Source organism: Brassica rapa, chromosome A03, assembly GCF_000309985.2.
Source record: "Brassica rapa cultivar Chiifu-401-42 chromosome A03, CAAS_Brap_v3.01, whole genome shotgun sequence".
Lineage (NCBI taxonomy): Eukaryota > Viridiplantae > Streptophyta > Magnoliopsida > Brassicales > Brassicaceae > Brassica > Brassica rapa.
The window spans coordinates 10,871,371-10,893,661 of NC_024797.2; the positions used below are offsets into that span (position 1 = coordinate 10,871,371).

Sequence of the window (22,291 nt, forward strand, 5' to 3'; positions counted from 1 at the left end):
TTTGAGATCCTACACATTCTTATTGATCGATCCAATTAATTTAAGTTATTATAAGTGGTCATTGTAGTAAAGAGTTCGAGAATGTACCAAAGCCAGACTTCATTAATTTATCACCATCACTTTCTTTGGACCTCCAAAATCATGTATATAACAAAAAAAATTTAGCTGTTGTGTTCTTTGATTCTTTCTGTCATTGAATTGATTCACTTAGTGTCTTTTTCTTCTATACTCTCTTGGATCATGTTTGGAAACATATCATATCATTCATCATCGCTTCTTGCATGCCCCGCAAGTGCATCTCTCTATCCCCTTTTCCAGCGACTGCACATGACAGACAATCAACGAAAAACATATTAAGTAAGCAAATATTTTCACAAGTGAAATATCGTACAAGCCTATCTATATTTTGAAATCTCATTTCCATTTGTATGGCTTTATATGGATAGAATTTCAACTCATCTATTCATAGACTAACATGTGGGGTTTATATGGAACTCAGAATCTAAGGTTAGCCTCTACCGTGCACAGACTATCTATTTGTATCATAGAATATAATAACCATCTATTTGTATGTGTACGTAGATCGATTATATATGTATAATTCTTAGTTTAGAGGAGTCCATTGTTAAACTATTTTGTGATGAAACTTTTTTGAAGAAAATATATATGAGATCATTTACGTTAATAAGGTAAAAGATAATAAATGAACATACTTATTCACAAGTGAAATATCGTTTATTTATCAAAAAAACATACTTATTCGTTATTAAGAGATCCATGCAAAAGAAACTATTAAGAGATCATGACAATATTTTGACGCACACACATGTAAATAATATGATCAAATGTTATTTTGTTTGTTTTTATGTTCACCAGGATATAGATCAAAATCTAAACTAACTTTAAAATTTACAGTTGTCATGTACGTTTTGGGGTATAGAAAAAAATAGTCCGCCCCTGGGTAAAGATTGGTTCATGGTTTGATCAATTGTGCAATGGCTAATTGTTTTTACAAATACCATAATTTGTTATTAATTGGTTTAAAAGTAGCAGTTTCTCAAAATTTATAATATAGACAATGCTCATATTTACTTTAGTTTGAGAAAATTCCATATGCATATATAAGGACGCACCTCTATATGGTGTTGAAGACCTTTGATATGCTCAACAGCCAAATCCAACATGTCTGCATAGCTCGTTTGCTGCAAAAAAGGAAAAAAAGAAATCAACATCATTTTTCTCTATCTAATCTTCTTAATTACACCTAAATTACGTGACAATTATATAAGTAATATCCCTCACCTTTTCCATATTGGGCACAAGTTCTTGTAGCTTCTTCAGCTTCCCACTTATTCTCGTTCTTCTCTCCTAAACATAAAACTTGATCATACTCTTGTTTTCATTGGGTTTCAAATATAATTCTCATGTATGCTTAGTTATGTAGTTTGTAATAATATCAAAACAATAGAATACAACTAACCCTTTCAGCGATGCTGCGCGGGTGAGTAGCACAGCCACGCTTGGCCCTAACCTTCCAAGGTACCGAATCCTCTGGGATGTTTATCAAACTCTCCATCTCCAGTGACGTTTGTGGCATGCTAAACTAAAGAATCAAAACCATATATATCATATCGAAAAGAATATAACCACTTAATGGTCAAAACCAAACATCTTGTTAAAACTTTACACAATAAACAACTGTTAGCAAAATGACTAATTAACTTGTGGGAAAATATACATAAATCAATCTTAAACCTTCTCCTAGCCATTCATATATTACGTACACAACCACTCAGCATACACGAAGTACCTGTGACACACATTTTTATAACATGTCAACATGGATTCCTATTGCTAATTAACTTTACGGAGTTTAAATCTGATTTATCGATTGGATATTATATGTCTTACACAAAACCACTGACCACAATATAATATCATTTATTAACATACAACTAGTAAATCATACATATTTCAATCCTAAACGCTCCCCAAACTTAGATAAAAGTACAAAATTTCTCAACTTTGTGCATATGCATTACCCCCTTACCTAAGAGACTCCAAGAATTATGAAACTTGTATTGCATAAAAGGTTAATATATGCAACTTTGTATATAACATAAATACATATAATGAACAACCGCAAATTTACCGGAGTTTCTAAGGTGAAAAAGTCGGTGGTCTTGGACCGTTTTCCGGGTTCATCAATGGTGAAACTGATATGAGAAGGCGAGTTGTCCCAGTTATCATGATCATTTCCAAAACTCATACTCGTCGATGCGACACCGTTTATAGCCGAAGGCCCTTCCACCTCCGAGTTATGTTCTTGATGGCTATTACTTCCCCCGCCGGAAAATCTCAGCTCCGACTTCAACCTTGACGGCACTCGCTCACCTCCTCCGCCGTATCTTCCGTTTGGCCGCCCTAGAGGAAAACCAGTCCCCTCTTCCATCAACAAATTTAGATAGAAAGAGAGAGAAATATATGTAATGCAATGTAGGGTTAAAACTCGTACTTAGTTATCTCAGTATTTAATAGCCAGTGTGGTTTTTTAAATGTATTTATACAAAATAGAAAAGAATGCGTCTTTGTTCGAGAGTCGAGGACCTCTTCCTTTGTCTCAACTAGATTTTATTTATCTCCCATTTGACAGAGAATAACGATTCATGAAAAGAATCTAAATAATATTCACTATTCGAATTCCAATTATTATTACTATTATTGTATATGTTTATATAATAATGCAAGAGGGGTAAAATTTCTTGGGCTCGCTGGTCGCACATGGATTACAGTGGAAAATAAACCGTCCGGATGCAATTTCATTGGAAAATGCCCAAAAATAATACTCCCGAAAATAAGATTTTTTAAAATATACATACTTATTAAAAATTTAATAAATATTTATAATTTAATTTATTTTTATTTTATTATATATTTTTTAATAATTTTTCACCAATAAAATTTAACTAATTTATATATTTTCAATTAATGTTTCTCAAAAGTATAAAAAAATACATTAATAATATAGAAAATTTATTTTTATGAAACAATTTTTTTTAAAAGTTTTTTTTACTTTTGTGGACAGATGGAATATAAATTATACGACCAACAATATTGTAATTGTATACTTTTTATAATGACAAGTAGGCAAACCCCAAAAATCAAAGGAGTGACTATGATGAAGCCATGTTATCAGGGTGAGCTCTCAAGGCTGCTTTGTCAGAAGAAAAAGGCCAAGTGGGATGGATATAATATTGCCAAGTGGACTATACTTTTGTACTGACTCGCTTTTTAACATTTACTTTTGGCAAGTGCAAGTTTTTTTTTGTGTGCAACAAGTGTAAGTTTTTTTAATATATTAATACAGGCTATTTGCATTAAATTGCATTATTAAAAGATACAACTTGCCTTTTCTGGAAATACATGTTTAACTATTCATGCATGTATTATGTATAATGTATATATTTATATGTTTGTATACATGTATATAACATCGACAATGGTTTCTCCAGACAGAAAATGAAAGAGAAATGTGTAGTAAATTAAATATATATATATAGATTGATCAGAGCTCAGAAGATGATCTCTCGGAAAGTTTCTTTCGTCAAACCTCTTCCACGCATCTGCTCCCTCTATTATATAACCGGTCCCATCTCTCTCCAAACCTAACGTGGTAGTTTCCCAATCAACCATATCAAGTATCAACCAAACAAAATAAATATATAGCTAGATATTTTAATAGCTATTGTGATTCCGATTTTCAGTTGAGTGGTCGGTTTTGACCTACCGCGATCTGCTACCTGAGATTTGCATTGAATCACGGTTGCAGTTTATTATTTCATATCACTAAATTTTTTGGCAATTTAAATTTGTTTTTCTACGATATGCAATTAGTCGATGATCATGCCACATATAAATGAATGAAATTTGGTTGGGAGCCATTATAGATTTACATATAAGTTGGATATCAAGTTTATGCCTCAGCATATATGCCAAATCTTTATTGAGACGTCTGCACCAAATATATGCTACTTGCGTTGGATACTATTAGGCCTATTGAGTTGGCCCATTCAATCTCTCTTCAATCTATATATGTGTGGAGGAGCTAGTTAAGTTTGTTGCCCATCAATATCTTTCTTTTCTCAATTTGAGAAATTCGGTTAGTCATGTATTACGAATTTCTGATATTTCTTTCTTGGTGAAACGCTTAAGGAATATATGGCATCGTTTTCAACTGGATTTAAGTTTGTTTCCATTTAGTTCATATTGGAGTAACAAAGATTCAACCAAATCGAAGTGGTAACTTTTCTTCCATTTTTGTTCATAGTTTTCATGACAAAAAACAAGTAAATTTAATAACTAAGTTAATATATTTCTAGGATTTTTTATGTTTACCTTGGCCGAAAAGTAATGATGTTGTGATGGTTATATCCTATTATTTTTTTAAAAGACGATTTTTTTTCCCTATAATGCTTCTCAATACTCCCTATTCTCCTCCTCAACGAAAAGTTGGCTTCTTGGCATGGCAGTGTGCCATCTACTGTCTCTAGACCAAAAGCAACAATTGCCTTCATAGAATGTCTTCCGACCGGCGGATTATCTACTCTCTGTCTATCTATCATTGACTCAATCTTGAGGAATCATATCTCCTCTCTTCACCACTGGAACACAGCTACAACCTCAGAGATTTTTGTATACGGACAACAACAACCTCACAGATATCTCAATCACAATCGGGTAAAGAATTTCTTTACTTTTCTTGAGGAGCTTGCATGTCTTCATCGATGTCACTGTACCTTCATCGCTGGTTCAACTGAGCCAACTTCTCGCGTGCCCCTACTTTCTATGGGCCAAATCTCCTATGGGCTCTTAGAGTCTCCTATGCCCCTATTTCATAATTCTTTTTTTAATTAAAATCCAAACTCTTAAATTAAATCCTTCCCGGTCATCAAAACTAAACCCTAACCCCTCCTATGGATTAGTGAACCCATGGGCAAATATTTAAATTCTATACATTTCAAATTCAAAAAAATATATTTTAAAATCGGTTTTAATCATATTTTGATGATTTTTTTGAAAATAAGGAAAACAACGTTTTTGGATTTTTGAAATATTTTTATCAAATTGTATAAATCAAATTAAAAATATTAACGTTTCCATTTTAATTTTATGATTTTTCGTTTGACATATAAAATTAAAAGAACAAAAAGGTCCTTTTGAGATTATGTTATGAGACATAGGGGTATGAGAGGATTTGTCTCGTTCAACTTCTTTCTTTCTTAATTATGTCATGGGCTGGACAACTAAATATGTTCTGGGCTATAATGGTTTGCAACCCACTGCCTAATAGACTGTAACCTTGTTCTTTGAAAGCATTTTCTCAAAAATTGTAAGAATATCTTTATCTAATAAAACAATTTTACATAAATAGTCAACTTCATGTGATAAACTAAACTTCGTGCGCCTTGATTCTTTGGACATATTCTTTCTGTCGAAGGTAGTTCTTCATATTAAATTTTCAATACCGTAAAATAATATTAATATTACTCGTTTTTCTACACTGAATACATCACTATGTAATTTTTTTTTTTGAACAACGTTTCACTGATAATTATAATGTATATGGCCAATACAAAAATTTTAATAACCAAGTAGGAAGAACTGTAAAACTCAAAACATCTACTTGTTCGTCGAAAATATGACGTGATAATTTCTATTTTTATTACAAATCACGATAAATTTTACATGTTTGACATTTTTATGGACATATTATTTCGTAATACCATAACGAACGGTTGTTCTTACAATAATTTGATCTTTCGTTAATCTTACATTCTATAATCTGCAAAAAATTACAAACTTTTAAATATCAAAATTTATACCTAATTCTACTGCCACACGGCTTCCACATTCATGTTACGTGTTTAGAACAATATTATTAGATCATCATATATGTAAGTAATCATCTAAACACATCTAAAGACATTTAAAAATCATAGTAATAATTTACACAGAAGCATATATATGAACATCGTAAAGTAACGTATACCGAAGCTGATTTTGTTTTTTTTTTCTTTTTTCTTTTTTCTTTTTTTTTTGGATTCTCCTATTGTCCCTTTTTGCGGATAATTATTCATGGGGGGATTTTCTTCGTACAAATTTATGAAAATCTAACCGCATCAACTGGTAAATCTCCAAACTTGTCAGTTAACTGATCTTAATGCATCTATACTCTTTTTTTTGTTGGTAAATCTATACTCTTATGCAAATATATTCATTGATACCTACCTATAAGAGCATCTTGCTAGGAGAAAATTCCAAGATAAAGCATCTTAGTTTATGATGAAGTAATGCCACCATTCTAACTAGAATAAAAACAAGCGAAAACAGTAATGAAGATTTTATTATATATGTCTCGCAAGAAAACACAGAACAAAACAAATGAAGAGAAAAGGACAAGACACATGAGGAAAGGGCTAAGTTAGTTGTTGGAGGCTGCTGTCTGAATTACGCCACCGTGGGTTCTCCCGACCTATTGTTAAAAGCACCATTAGAAAATGAATGACGTATGGTAGTTTCTTTTTACAACAATATATAGTATGATCTATTTTAACTCAAAAGTTAAATTTTGCTACTTCATCATCTTGTTTTTGAAATCGAATATAAAATAGTGATATTTGGTTGCAAAAAAAAAAATAGTGCTTTATTTTGAAGAAGATTTCTCTTAGATCATACTTTTTTGCTTAAAATGAAGTAATGAACAATGTTTTTTCAAATTTAAAGATAGATTGTTCACATATTCGTTTCTTTTAAATATTAAAAAGTATCTGTTTTTCTTTTAAAAAGTGATATTTTATCAAAAGAAATGATACACATGATATTTGGAAACCTGGAAAACGAAATTGATAATTTTTTTTGCAAAAAAAAAGTAATTGATAATTGATGGCTACTGACTGCTTGGCGATTTTGGCAACAAAAGTCAAGTCTGCCAAAACAAGTTCCAGGTTAAAACGGTGGCATCAAGAATGATTTGACAGAAACGTAGCCATGTGATGACAAACTTACAATTAATCAATGTGGAAGTGAGTATCAAAATGTATCTTGTCTTCACAGATCTGGTTGAGCACAATACTTCCAGCATTTTTTTGTATTGATTGTCGAGTCATATTTGTAACCACCTATGAGTTCTAAAATACATTTTATTTATTAATTTAATAAGAAAACTGTTGTGATTTAATACTTCGGAATGGTAGAATTTCTGATTTTTGAGGTCTTTTCTTTTCTATTTTTTGTAGAAAGGATAGTATAGTGTAAAACGTATTTCTGAGTGGTTCATCAGAAGCATATAATGTCAGTACACCTCTAACAAAAAAAAGAAGAATTTCTCAATAACAGACGAATTCATAACATGTGAGACTGCGAGGTAGCGTTTAGTAAAAATCTGTTTGGTGGAGACTTTTAGTTATCGCATTTTAGTTATAGCACGAGTTTTATAGCAATTAACTGTTGGAACTATTTTTTGAACATTATGAATAATGTATTCATATGTCAAAAAAGAAGTTTTATTTGAATGAGAAATAGAGGTCTAATGTGTGTGATTTGAAAAACTTGTATAAAGTAGCAAATACACACATTGGATATTTGAAATTGGATTTGGGTTTTTTGATTTGTTAGTTGGACTTCATGTTCATTGACTTAATCTTATAAACCAAATATATGTTGATCTTTTATATTGATAAAATATAAAAAAAAATCCATTTTAAAGTATATTATTTTGTTTGAATTGGTCAAAACAATAATAATTTTATTCTTTAATTTCTTGGTCAAAATGTGGAATAAATTCACATAATAATGACAAGAATTAAAAACTCCATTAGTGCACTATGGAGGTTTCATTTTTGTGTTGAAAAATGAAACTTGTGCTTCTCATTATATTTCTATATAAAGGCTTGTGAGCCATTTAGAAAATACACACATTCATACAATCAAGAAACATTTCTCCCACTCAGAATAGTTATGCTAGTATTTTTTTTTTTTGAGTCTGAGAGTACATCACAGAAATAGGTTCGATAGATTCTGTTTTTCGGTGATGGTAAACAGAAACAATGCTGCAGTTGTATCTTGGGAATCTGAGCGCCATAAAACCGTCACACTACGGGGCGTTTAAAGATTTAAGGAAAGAGATTATCTATCTCGACTCTGCAATTCTTCTTTATTTTTATATTTTGGTATTGAAACTTTAGTTTATGTTCTTATTAGTCTTTACAAATATCAGTTGTCCTATGGTAGTAAAATAAGGTTCCTACATTCTTAAATCTTTAAATATTGTTTATGCTTTTGCACTAACAATACTGATATTTGTTAAAAGTTTTTTATTTGTAAGAACAGGTTAAAGATGCTGGAATCGGATCTTGGTTATCATAAAAACAGGAATTCGAGAATTCATGGTGATGAAAAAGCAATTGTTATGATCTTTTCAGATCGATCATGCGCAGGGATTTCTTATAATAATCTTAGCTATTGTTTTTCTGTGAATCTTCTTTATCATCAAGCGTTGATCATTAGTTACAGATTTTCTGAAAGAAAAAAAAAACAATTTGATTTGATTTGTCTTTTGACGTGTTGAAACCGTCGTGTTGCACTTTCGCTTGATTTTTAAAATTATTTTGAAACAAAAGTGTGACTTGTATGATCTAATCATGCTTATACGACTGGTTTTTATCAAAATTCAAGCGTTTGATCTTGCATATATTAGCAACTGTGGAGCGTTTGTTCTTGTGGTTTTTTTTAAAGCTTTTAATGCATTTACTTTGTGTATTTGTTTTGCATTTAGTTGTGATCAAATTCGTCAGTTTACATGATCAAATAATTTATTTGTTCAAAATCTGTTAATGCTTTGACTTGGCTAAAGATAATTATTTGCGTTAATTATAAAGAATGCTTAACGTTTTGATTTCTTGTTTCAGATTTCTTTTCTTGGAATAACTTAATTTAATTATTAAGTAAATGTGTGACTATGAGAAAAGAACAATGATTCAAGTTTCAAATATGGTGAAACCATAGTCATATACAATATTTTGATTCTTAAGGGATCATGTTATATGGATGGAAATGGTTGTGAGTCGACACCCCAAATTAAGTTTGGGAGAGGTCTGCCACATATAAATCATTTGCCATAGGAAATTAAAATGTTTGTTGATATTGATCAAAAACATTTATATTTCATCAATGCTTAAATGCAAGTTACAAGAAGATTGACCATGCAAAAAACAATGAGAATTTTTAGACCAATGTGACTGAAACTGACATGTGTATTGTTGTTTCTAAAGTCAATATGGTTGAGAATAATCATATAAAATTGTGTGGTTTGATGGCAAAAATAATATCTTGTAATGATATGTATATTTGCTAAAAAAGTGTTTGGAAAAGATCCAAAACATACAAGTTAGATTTATTAATTAACTTGACAGAATTATGAAAATAGTTGTATGTAAAATGTGAATTTCTAAGAATGAAACACATTTTTCAAGAAAATTGTAATAATTTTTGAAATTGCTTTTAATTCATTTAAAACTAAAGGAGTTGTAGATTAATTTTCTAAACTCTTAAGAGATGTTAAATGTAATTATGCATGTTTTGAGCTATCTCAAGAAATGTGGGGGGAAGCTTTGCTTACCATATAAAGTCGTTGGCAAGAGGCCAAATGAACTTAGTGATAGTTATCACAATATATTTTTTTTTATTAAAAAAAAACAAACTAGTGTCATACACTGAGTTTTGTGTATAATAGTTAATTGTATCTTGAATAAAAGATGACAAAAATCATTAGACAATTGATCTCGACTAATCTCAAGAGATTATGTTCACTATGGTGACAACCTAGGATCCTTTAATTAAAGGTGTGTCATGAGATCAAATTGTTATATCATCAAAAGGAATGGGTCGCCTGTGAATTAAGATGAGGTTTCGCGGTAACTCTACCTAACTGACTGGAGATCCCAAGAAATAGGTTCAAGGAGACAACTAAGTGAAACTAAGTCTGCCCAAAGCACTGTAAGACTTCGGTCTATACCCAATTCCTATGATGATTAAACAGTGCTACATGTAAGGAATACAGGATAAGCATTAGCTTTTAATGATTTGTGTCCATAGCTTTGAGATATGAATGGAGTAGTACATGATACTCCTCTAAACAAAGTTAATGGCAAATCACCTTGTGAGTGTGAAATGGGGCCGTTTCTAGGAGAATGAAGGAAAGGCTATATTCTCCAAGTTCACTCATGATTAACCAAGACTGTTCACGGCCAAAATGAACACAATAGAGAACCTAATTCTGTGAGAGAATGAAGCTGTGTTATGGCTATTGTCTAGGTTTACACCAAAGCCCGGGAGGTTCAAGACATCATGGCCACCTCCTGGCCGAGTAAATCCGATAGCTATTAACAATGACTGGTTCAAGGCTGAAAAATTGCTACCAACTCATCATGCAGTGGATTTTTCGTTTGTACTCTCAAAAGTCCTTAGTTAGGTCTTGTCGAGTCTTGTCTAGGAAGTTGAGTCTTGTCTAGAAAGTCTGTCGAGTCGTCTAGTGTCTAGAGTCATTTCTATTCATGTGGGGGATTGTTGGAACTATTTTTTGAACATTATGAATAATGTATTCATATGTCAAAAAAGAAGTTTTATTTGAATGAGAAATGGAGGTCTAATGTGTGTGATTTGAAAAACTTGTATAAAGTAGCAAATACACACATTGGATATTTGAAATTGGATTTGGGTTTTTTGATTTGTTAGTTGGACTTCATGTTCATTGACTTAATCTTATAAACCAAATATATGTTGATCTTTTATATTGATAAAATATAAAAAAAAATCCATTTTAAAGTATATTATTTTGTTTGAATTGGTCAAAACAATAATAATTTTATTCTTTAATTTCTTGGTCAAAATGTGGAATAAATTCACATAATAATGACAAGAATTAAAAACTCCATTAGTGTACTATGGAGGTTTCATTTTTGTGTTGAAAAATGAAACTTGTGCTTCTCATTATATTTCTATATAAAGGCTTGTGAGCCATTTAGAAAATACACACATTCATACAATCAAGAAACATTTCTCCCACTCAGAATAGTTATGCTAGTATTTTTTTTTTTTTGAGTCTGAGAGTACATCACAGAAATAGGTTCGATAGATTCTGTTTTTCGGTGATGGTAAACAGAAACAATGCTGCAGTTGTATCTTGGGAATCTGAGCGCCATAAAACCGTCACACTACGGGGCGTTTAAAGATTTAAGGAAAGAGATTATCTATCTCGACTCTGCAATTCTTCTTTATTTTTATATTTTGGTATTGAAACTTTAGTTTATGTTCTTATTAGTCTTTACAAATATCAGTTGTCCTATGGTAGTAAAATAAGGTTCCTACATTAACATTGATAAATTTTAAATTTCGGAAAGTTAAATTGCTATATATCGTCAAGTACCAGCCGTTGATGAAGATACGAACCTCAGTTTTTATATCATATGCATACGCATACTTCTGAATTTTGATAGTTTCCTATGTCAAAATTTTAATAATTTTTAAGTTAAGGCCTAAAATAATTCTATGAGTAAAGAATTCATAAACGTTTCAAATCCGTGAAACCGAAGATGCTTTTAAATTTTATTTACAAATTATGTTTAGAATAAAGAAATATAATAAGTATATGCACGAATGTATATATAGTATTGCATGGTTTCTAAATTCCAACACGATGCAACAGGCTGTTGGTCTAATGGTAAAAAATGTCTAATAGACACTTAATTACTCAAATTTAATTTTCGTTTAAAATGACTTTTTACATTATTTGAATTTCTGGCAAAAACGGGAAGACACTTTAAAAAAAATCTGATTCCAACAAAGACAAATACGATATTTAAAATCTATTGAAGGTTTATCTTTTAAAAACCCATATACTTGAAAATGAATACAGTAGCATATCGACGTCTGGAGCATTTTAAGGTTCAAAATGCATTCTACTTTATACCAGTATTTATATTACTGAATGCAAAAGTAAGGAATTTTTTTTTTTTTTTGAAACTTTGATAAGCAAGGACTTATCTTGCTACATCAAATTCTTATAATGATCATTATTGTATAGGGACTTGTTCAGTCATTTGCTTTGAAAAAAATATTAGACACTATTTGACATATAAATAAGAGAGTTTTATCTTAAAAAATTGAAACCGTGATTAACGTCATGAGAATATTAAGATACATGTGGTGTTTACTTTTATTCTATTTTTTTTTTGAACACTAAGAAGAATTCTTTTGTCGTTAAGGGTTTTGATTGTAGTTTTTGTCCTTAAAGCAATCATATTATATTCATGTTTATGTTATGGAAAATAGTTTTTAATCTACACAACATTTCCCTTTCTTAATATTAACGACTTTGACTATATGTGTATGTCACATTTAAAGTAAATATTCAAGGAGAAATAATAATTACAAACTTTTCTCCTATTTCCTCTAGTTACTGTAAAAGAGTATATAATACACAATAAATTTATTTCAACTCAAACAAAATGAAATATATTTACTCCACTTTATTCCTTTTCTCATTTTTATTTGTCCTCACATTTTCACCTTTTTTAGTTTCCTTCCATTTACTCCATATTTCGCAATCACATTTGTTATCTTTGGTGATGTGAAATTTATTGATAAGTAAGAAGTTTTTTTGCGGAAGTACAGAAAATTTTAATTTAAGTAAAGAAGAATGATTCATTTACAAGAAGATGATTACCGAATACGGTTCCAATAATGAAGTAGGCCTCCGTATTTACTGACTTCTTCAATGTAGTGCAGGAAAATACTCATTTTAGACAACATTTTCAATATCATTAGTTCCTTTTTGGTAATGTCAAATTTATTGATAAGTAAAGGAAAGTTTAGGTATAGAAAAATTGTGTTATAAATAAAGAATAAGATGATGAACAAATATTATTTGAATAATGACCATTGTTTAATTATAACAGACATTAATTTTGAGTGTGGTCTACTAATATTGAAGAGTTTTGCAAATCTGTATCTTTAATATACATCTTCATTTCAGTAAAAAAGAAATACATCTTAATAAAACTGAATTGTAATTAAAATGACATAAACAAAATAGGGTTGTTGGCACGAACATATTAAATAAACACCACTACTCAATCCCAAAACTACTTTATAACAATACTTAACTATAGAGTTCTTTCGTGGCACGACATTGACTAACGACTAGAGAATCCTAAAACAATTTGGTCCTAATTGTTTTTTTTTACATAATTGGTCCTAATTGTTATAGGGAAGTTAATCTTATTAAAAATGAAAGGGTAATAATACTCTATATTAATACCAATATCTATATATGAAGATACCTAGAACATTTTAGAGTTTGGCCCTTACTGTGGGGTAACTAACTAGCGAATAAAATTACAAAGCAAACATATATGTTAAATAATAATTAATAATATTATCATGGTATCAAATTTTCAACATTAATTTTTCTCTGATGTGACTTTAAACTTACCAACGACGACTAATGCTACCAACGAATCTTTTTTACGAGATATTCATTATAGATTTTACTGAAAAGTGTGTTATATGTACAATTTTACATGAACATTTCTTGATTGATACATGTGAGCAATTATCAGTGCATAGAAAACCCATGATTTAAACGTAAAAGAAGTTTTGAAATTTATTTTGGTCTAGACTTGATTATGGGAATCGTTGGTGTATAACAATTTATCTTTTTGGAAAAGAAGTGTTAATTTCCATGTGCTTTATCGCTAATTCTTTGAAAGTTCTAACCACCCTTCAACTTTAATGAGTTGATGTTGTTAAAATTCTAGAAATATCACACTTTTGCGAATAGAAGAAATCAATAATGTAATTTGTTCAAAATACTAATATATACCGCTGCGGTCAAATATATAAATCGTCCCACTAAAATATATATGATTTTAGTTACATGTGTATTATATACAAGCATTGTTCGAACTAACTATATGAGCTCTAACTAATTGACCAGTCAGTCTATAGCCTTTTATTTAGAAAATTCCAGCATATATATATATATACTTTTGTAGGGAGAAACAGTGGCGGATGCAGCATTTTGTTTTACTAGGGTCAATTTGACAATAGCTAAATTTTACAGGGGTCAAACATGTTAAATGTGCATAATTCCATTATATTTTAAATGAAATATACAAGTAATTTTTTTTGTAGAAGAATCCATGTGGGTCATGTGACCCCCCTGGTTACAATGTACCTCTGCCACTGGGGAGAAATACATGATACCTAATGATCTGAGAAAGTTTGAAAACACTTTAAAATATAGAGAATTTGTATTTTCTACACACAATTTTCCTTCAATTCAATGGTATCTCACTCTTTTTAGTATATTGAGCTAATTTGCTCTAAAATATATCCAAGATATGGGTCCAAAACATGATTTTTTAAATTAGTATTGTTTCTTTGCATGATTTAATATTTTCAACCTACATTTATGATTACAGTTTCGTAATTACTTCCCCCTTTCTGTTCATATTTACTTCTGTCCATTCTTGTCTTATCTATATAGAAATATGTGTGTTTCTGTGTTACTAATCTTGAATCATGTGGACATCTGGAGTTTTAGCTACTTAAAGGTTCATATAGATGGATTAAATTACAGTAGAAATATCAAACCCTAATTCTTAACTAATAGAATGGTTTGATTCAGTTTCGAATTACCAGTTACGTTACAATTTTATGTATAATATATAAATATACGTACTTTAATGACAAAGAAAATATTACATGTCTGAAAATATATACGTACATTTTTACTTGTGTTGGTAGTTCAGCTCGTGTAGTAAACCGTGATGTGCCATAATGCCATTAAAATAGCTGTAGTTTAAAAAAAACTAGCTGTAGCTTATTATGTATCATTATGGCATGAGTAAAAAGATTCATATTTCGTCAAAAAGGTTCATATTTTTTTGTTTCTTACATATGACCATGTCTAGGTCTCATATTAGTACTCCAACCGCAAGACCAGGAAAAAAACCAGAATGCCACTGAGGTTGATCCCACATGCTATAATTCTCATAATTGAGATCTCACATGCACCCTATAGTTATAATCGTTATGTACACATAATGGATAAATTGTACATACTGTATACATCGACTATTCGAAATAAGGATTAAGAAAAAACAAAAAAGAATGAAGAGGAAACAAAACATACGACATAGAAACTTGCAAAATGATTTAAACGGAAAATAGATATGGATAATATGGATAAATGGAGTAGAATAAGTACTAGTGTCAGATTAGTGCGGTCGAATCAAATAAAATGAATGTGGCATAGTATGATTGCTATTTACGATCAGATTGGATTATTGTTTATTAAAGTCGAGAAGTGTGAAGCTAGTAGACGCGGTTTTATACACCGAGTCACAATACGCACCCTAGCATATATTAAATCGCAGTCTAATATTCAAAGTCGTTCTTGTTAATTTGGTCTATAGTAGTTTAGTTTTTTTGAACTTGGTATCACTCGGTTTCATCTTCAACCAGCTGTCTTCCTATTGATGGCGAAGGGTTCTTATGTCAGCCATTTTAGGACATAATCTGACTTTACTTATAATCATCCTTTTCTATACAAAATTTTTTGCTTGGGAACGTTTTAAATACCTTAATTATATAAATTATCTCTTTCTATATTAAATGTCATTTTATCTTTTAATGTTTGCTTCATTATAAATGTCGTTTTAGATTTCTAATGCATATTTTAAACATTTTTTTTCAAAATTTACCCTTATTTTTATTCATTAATTAATAAAACCAAACAAAAAAATTTATATTAAATACGAATAAAACATAAATTTTTTAAAAATTTATTAATTCGTGTGTAAAAATCTTAAACGATTCTTTTTACTAAAAGGATGGAGTATGTTTTAATTTAGAAACATTAAGTTTTTGTTAATGGTGTGTGGCATTAATTTTTGTTAATGGTGTGTTTTTCAGTTGCATTAATTTTTTGTTAATCCCCTATATATTATTTGAGAAGCATTACAACTTCTTTTTGTAGCCACATGTCATCACTAGGATGATTCTTAGAATCATTAGAGAAATATGTTGGTCCATCTAATTATATAATAAGTTTTTTTTATTAAACTAACAATAAATTCATTATTAATGTACTTCATTATTTCCTTAAATAAAATTTACGAAATTGCCTAATGTGGCTAAAGTATATATGACAATTAATGATTTTCAATAATAAAGATTTGATAAAAATTAGTGTATCTTCTATCATATTTGTTTAATTTTAAACTATTAAATAAATTAAACAACCACAATAACCATATAATAAAAAAATTAGATTTTTTTGTATATGTTATATTTTGAATTTTGAAAAACGACTATAAATTACTAAAACTGTTTAAAGTCTTACATTCAAATGATTACAAAATTATATAAGTGAAAAATATAATTTAATTAATTATTAAGATTGATATATATATATATATATATATATATATATATATATATATCGTTTTAAATTAAACTATAAACCATATAAAATACATAAATCTTTTAGTTTCAAAATTTACTTTGAACAACGTTTTGGTAAAAGTTTTGAACGAACATTGACAACTTATTTTTTTTAATTATAAATTATTAAAACTATTAATCTCACCATGAAAATTTTGTTATCAGTAATTTAAATTTTTCTCTATAAAAGATACAAATGATCAAAAAAAACTATATGAGTAGAAATCATCATTTAATAGACATTAGTATTAAAAATATACTATGTATGTTAGTATCATTTAAATTTAATTACATATCCTATCAAATATTAAAAAAAAATTGGATTAATAAAATTGATTTATATGTTCACACCAATTTAATTATATATTTAATAGTTACTGACTTTTAATTATTCAATATATATTTATTATTTCATAATATGTAAAAATATTTAATACATAAAATAATTTTTATATATAATGTTCATTCCGCGCAAGGCGCGGATCTTAACCTAGTGTATATTAATATAACTTCCGCTTATATGACATTGAAAAATTTATAAGAACGTTAGAGTATTCTATAATGTATATATGCATGATCGGTGAATACTTAATGGAGTAGTAGCTTTCTTTGACTAAGTAAAATTTACATGACAACATTTACAGAATGTCGGTGGAAAATAAATTATACTTAGGTAGATGTCATTGTGATTAACATAGCTTAACAAGCAACTAATATAATAGCATTTCTTTTAAAGAATGTCTGGTTAAAATTAAAATTGTCAATTCGTATTTTGGATTATTTCAGTCGAGTGGTTGAAGATTAGTTTTCTAGACCGTGGAAAGTTCCAAATCATTTTAATTTTTGATTATAAAAATAACAAAACCAATAATTGCCAGCTAACAACGGAATTTAAAATAACTAAACAATTAGGAGAAAAAACGTAGGTATTTAATCGGTCCCTTATAAGTTATAAACAAAGGCCACCTCAAACGACTAGTTTGTCCACTATAAAAACAACTCTTGTCCATGCAGAAATACAATCAATCACTTCTTCTTCATCTTCTTCAAACACTAACCATTTTCAAGGCTTTTTTCTTTAATAATTTGGACACAAAAGGCCTTAGCAGCCGGTGAAAATTATCCGGTGATCTAAACAATGGCGACTCCTGCATGGAGTCATGCCAGGGGTCAATGGGTAATAGCCATGTTGGCGTTACTCGTTGGCTCGGCAATAGCTACCGAACCTTACTATTATAGCTCTCCTCCACCACCGTATGAGTATAAATCTCCACCGCCTCCGGTTAAGTCTCCTCCACCTCCTTATGAATACAAATCTCCTCCCCCTCCGGTTAAGTCTCCCCCACCACCTTATTACTATCATTCACCGCCGCCGCCGGTGAAATCCCCTCCCCCTCCTTATGTATACCAGTCTCCTCCTCCTCCGGTGAAGTCTCCACCACCACCTTATTACTACCACTCTCCGCCACCACCTGTGAAGTCTCCTCCCCCTCCTTATGTATACAACTCTCCTCCTCCTCCGGTGAAGTCTCCTCCACCACCGTATTATTACCACTCTCCTCCACCACCAGTAAAATCTCCTCCTCCTCCTTACTATTATCATTCTCCACCACCTCCGGTGAAATCTCCGCCACCACCATATTACTATCACTCACCACCTCCTCCAGTGAAGTCTCCCCCACCACCATATTACTACCATTCTCCACCACCACCGGTTAAATCTCCACCACCACCTTACTACTATCATTCTCCACCTCCTCCATTGAAGTCTCCTCCACCACCATACTACTATCACTCTCCTCCTCCTCCAGCCAAGTCTCCACCACCACCATACTACTACTACTACTCTCCTCCTCCTCCAGTCAAGTCTCCTCCACCACCGTACTACTACCACTCTCCTCCTCCTCCGGTCAAGTCTCCTCCACCACCGTACTACTACCACTCTCCTCCTCCTCCGGTAAAGTCTCCACCACCACCGTACTACTACCACTCTCCTCCTCCTCCGGTTAAATCTCCACCACCACCTTACTACTACCACTCTCCTCCTCCTCCGGTTAAATCACCACCACCGCCATACTATTATCACTCTCCACCTCCTCCAGTGAAATCACCACCCCCACCTTATTATTACTCATCCCCACCACCACCAAAGTCTTATCCTCCACCATACTACTACTCATCTCCACCGCCACCACCAAAGTCGTACTCGCCACCGTACTACTACTCATCGCCACCACCTCCGATGTCATACCCTCAACCTCACCCACAGCCACATCCACTTGTCTTCAAAGTTGTTGGTAAAGTGTATTGTTACAGATGTTATGACTGGACTTATCCTAAAAAGTCCCACGATAAGAAGCATCTCAAAGGTAACTATGTCTTCCACGTGTTCAATAATTAATGTTTTAATCTTAGCTAACTTAATTACAGAAAATATGATCCTGATGATTATAGAATGATTAAAGGCTTATAGGATTTAAATAAACTAGCATATGTGTATTGTGAAGTGGTAGTTGCAAGTCTGGATTATTTATTTAGTGGAGAAAAGAAAACGATCAAGTCAAGAAAAAAACAAAAATCTGTTATTGACTAAAACAATCGAGAGAGATAGAACAAGCAAAATCGATTTAAATGACATAAAATGATACTTTAAATTTAAATAATTTGTTGTCATATAGGTGCTGTGGTGGAAGTGACGTGCAAGGCCGGTGACAAGACAGTGAAGGCATACGGGAAGACCAAAATCAACGGTAAATACGCAATAACCGTTAAGGGATACAACTACCGTAAATACGGTGGCGAAGTTTGCACAGCCAAACTCCACTCGCCACCTAAGGGATCGCCGTGTAACATTCCTACAAGTTACCATTTGGGTAACAAAGGTGCTAAACTCCATGTGAAATCAAAGACAAAGTACGAGGTTGTGCTTTATGCTAAGTCCTTTGCTTATGCACCTAAGAAACCTTACGGAGAATGCCACAAGCCGGCTCCTTACCATCCTCCTTACTACTACAAGTCTCCACCACCACCTTCTCCGGTTTACTACTACAAGTCTCCACCACCACCAACTCCAACTTATGTCTATAAATCACCGCCTCCACCAACCCCAGCGTATGTCTACAAATCGCCTCCTCCTCCTACCCCAACATACGTCTATAAATCTCCTCCACCACCAACTCCGACTTACGTCTACAAATCACCACCACCGCCTACTCCAACGTATGTGTATAAGTCTCCGCCTCCACCAACCCCTACGTATGTCTACAAGTCGCCCCCACCACCAACTCCAACCTATGTTTACAAATCACCGCCTCCTCCTACTCCGACCTACGTCTACAAGTCGCCGCCTCCTCCTACCCCAACTTATGTTTACAAGTCGCCACCACCTCCAACACACACTCCTACACCATACTACTACCATTCTCCACCACCACCAGTTAAATCTCCTCCACCTCCATATTATTACCATTCGCCACCACCACCCGTAAAATCTCCACCACCGCCATATTATTATCATTCACCACCCCCTCCGGTGAAATCTCCTCCTCCTCCTTACTACTACCACTCTCCACCCCCTCCGGTGAAGTCTCCTCCTCCACCTTACTACTACCAGTCACCACCCCCTCCCGTAAAGTCACCACCACCACCATATTATTACCATTCACCACCTCCTCCGGTCAAATCTCCTCCTCCACCCTACTATTACCATTCACCTCCTCCACCGATGAAATCTCCACCACCACCATACTACTACCACTCACCACCTCCTCCAGTCAAATCTCCTCCTCCACCGTACTATTACCATTCACCTCCTCTACCGGTGAAATCTCCACCACCACCATACTACTACCATTCACCACCTCCTCCTGTCAAATTTCCTCCTCCACCATACTATTACCACTCACCACCCCCACCGGTCAAATCCCCTCCACCACCTTACTACTACCACTCACCACCCCCACCGGTCAAATCTCCTCCTCCACCATACTACTACCACTCCCCACCCCCACCGGTCAAATCTCCTCCACCACCTTACTACTACCACTCACCACCCCCACCGGTCAAATCTCCTCCACCACCCTATTACTACCACTCACCACCTCCACCGGTGAAGTCGCCACCACCGCCATACTATTACCATTCACCACCCCCACCGGTCAAATCTCCTCCACCACCCTATTACTACCATTCACCACCTCCACCGGTGAAATCGCCACCACCGCCATATTATTACCACTCACCACCCCCACCGGTCAAATCTCCTCCTCCACCATACTACTATCACTCACCGCCCCCTCCAATGAAATCTCCTCCACCACCATATGTTTACCATTCACCACCTCCACCCATGAAATCTCCTCCTCCACCATACTACTATCACTCACCACCTCCACCAGTAAAGTCTCCACCACCACCACCATATTATTACCATTCACCACCTCCTCCAGTAAAATCTCCTCCTCCACCATACTACTACCATTCACCACCTCCTCCGGTGAAGTCTCCACCACCGCCATACCATTACAACTCTCCACCACCACCAGTAAAATCTCCCCCACCTCCAGTATACATCTACGCCTCTCCTCCACCTCCTACCCATTACTAGGCTCATCAAATTCAACCAAATTTCCCCATTATTCAAGTAAAGTCCCAACGCTTCAACATTTTCAATATGCTTCATATCCATATCGATAGAACTTTGTCTCATTATCTCAATTTCTTCTTCGCAGGTTTTCTTTTCAAAAATGAAATAAAGGAAGGGTCAATGTCAAAGAGGAGTGAACCAAATAAGGATTGTCGCGTGGAAACGAGAAACAATGCATCTCTTACAACGATCCACTTCACTTCCTCTTCTTCAATGTCGCTCATCTTCCACTTGTGCATCATCTTCTTTGCGTCTTCATCAAGTCTGTTTCCAAGACCCTTTTAGATCGTATCATACTCTTCTTTGTTCCCTTTTGTTGTTAAGTGAAAGAAATGGTTTTGTTATTTATTGGTTGTGCAATGTGCATACACTTTCAATATTATTTCTGTAATGTAATGAGAGAGTTGTTAGCAAATAAAAAAAGCGTTCATCAGTTTCTTTTTTTTATTAAAATTGTTTGATTCTTTTTAGCAAAAACAAAAGATTGTTTGATTCAGTGACATTTTTCTATTTTTAAAAGTTTGAAAGACAAAAAAAGTTTACATTTTTTTGAGTAGGACATGACATCGTTTAGTTTCTAGCAGAAAGTTATAGCTGCTTCAATGTTTTTTTTTTTTTTGACATGGAAGTAACAACATGTTTGCGATCTTAAAGGCGGCTTATTGATTAATTGGGTCATGTAACGACATGTATATACTTACAGAACAAAGATTTCAATAAAATCGTTGACAAATTTGATTGCCTCAGTGATGCATAGAGTTAAAAGTAAGTAAATACAGCGCGGATATTGTTTTGCTAAATTTTCATTAAATTATTTGGATGATATCATATGATTTTCAAATTTTTGGTTTATATATTTTGTTTATAATATGTGGATATATATATATATATATATATATTATTGACATCTATATAATATTTTTTTTTAAACAGTTGTAGAATTTTTTGGGCTATAATATAGGGATGAGATTTTTAACCAAACTCGCCGAACTAAACCGATCCAAACCAAAATTTGGTTAGTTCGGTGAAAAGTTTGGTTCAATTTAACATGTTTATATAAAACTTTGGTTTTCAGTTCGG

General features: G+C 32.6%; 2 protein-coding genes across 2 annotated transcripts; one reads left to right on the plus strand and one right to left on the minus strand.

The window, feature by feature from the left end:
- Positions 1-80: 80 nt before the first annotated feature.
- LOC103858051 (transcription factor bHLH129) lies at positions 81-16,212 on the minus strand. Its single transcript, XM_009135327.3, has 5 exons — positions 2,153-16,212; positions 1,481-1,603; positions 1,303-1,368; positions 1,134-1,202; positions 81-321 (listed from the first exon to the last, which is right to left on the minus strand). Exons 1-5 carry the CDS (start codon positions 2,450-2,452, stop codon positions 268-270), a joined length of 612 nt encoding a protein of 203 aa, XP_009133575.1. The 5' UTR covers positions 2,453-16,212; the 3' UTR covers positions 81-267.
- Positions 16,213-17,542: 1,330 nt separating this feature from the next.
- Positions 17,543-21,647, plus strand: LOC103858052 (extensin-2). The gene is made up of 3 exons (XM_018657878.2): positions 17,543-18,935; positions 19,245-21,208; positions 21,297-21,647. The coding sequence occupies exons 1-2, from the start codon at positions 17,705-17,707 to the stop codon at positions 21,170-21,172; spliced, it is 3,159 nt and encodes a 1,052-aa protein (XP_018513394.2). The 5' UTR covers positions 17,543-17,704; the 3' UTR covers positions 21,173-21,208; positions 21,297-21,647.
- Positions 21,648-22,291: the final 644 nt, after the last annotated feature.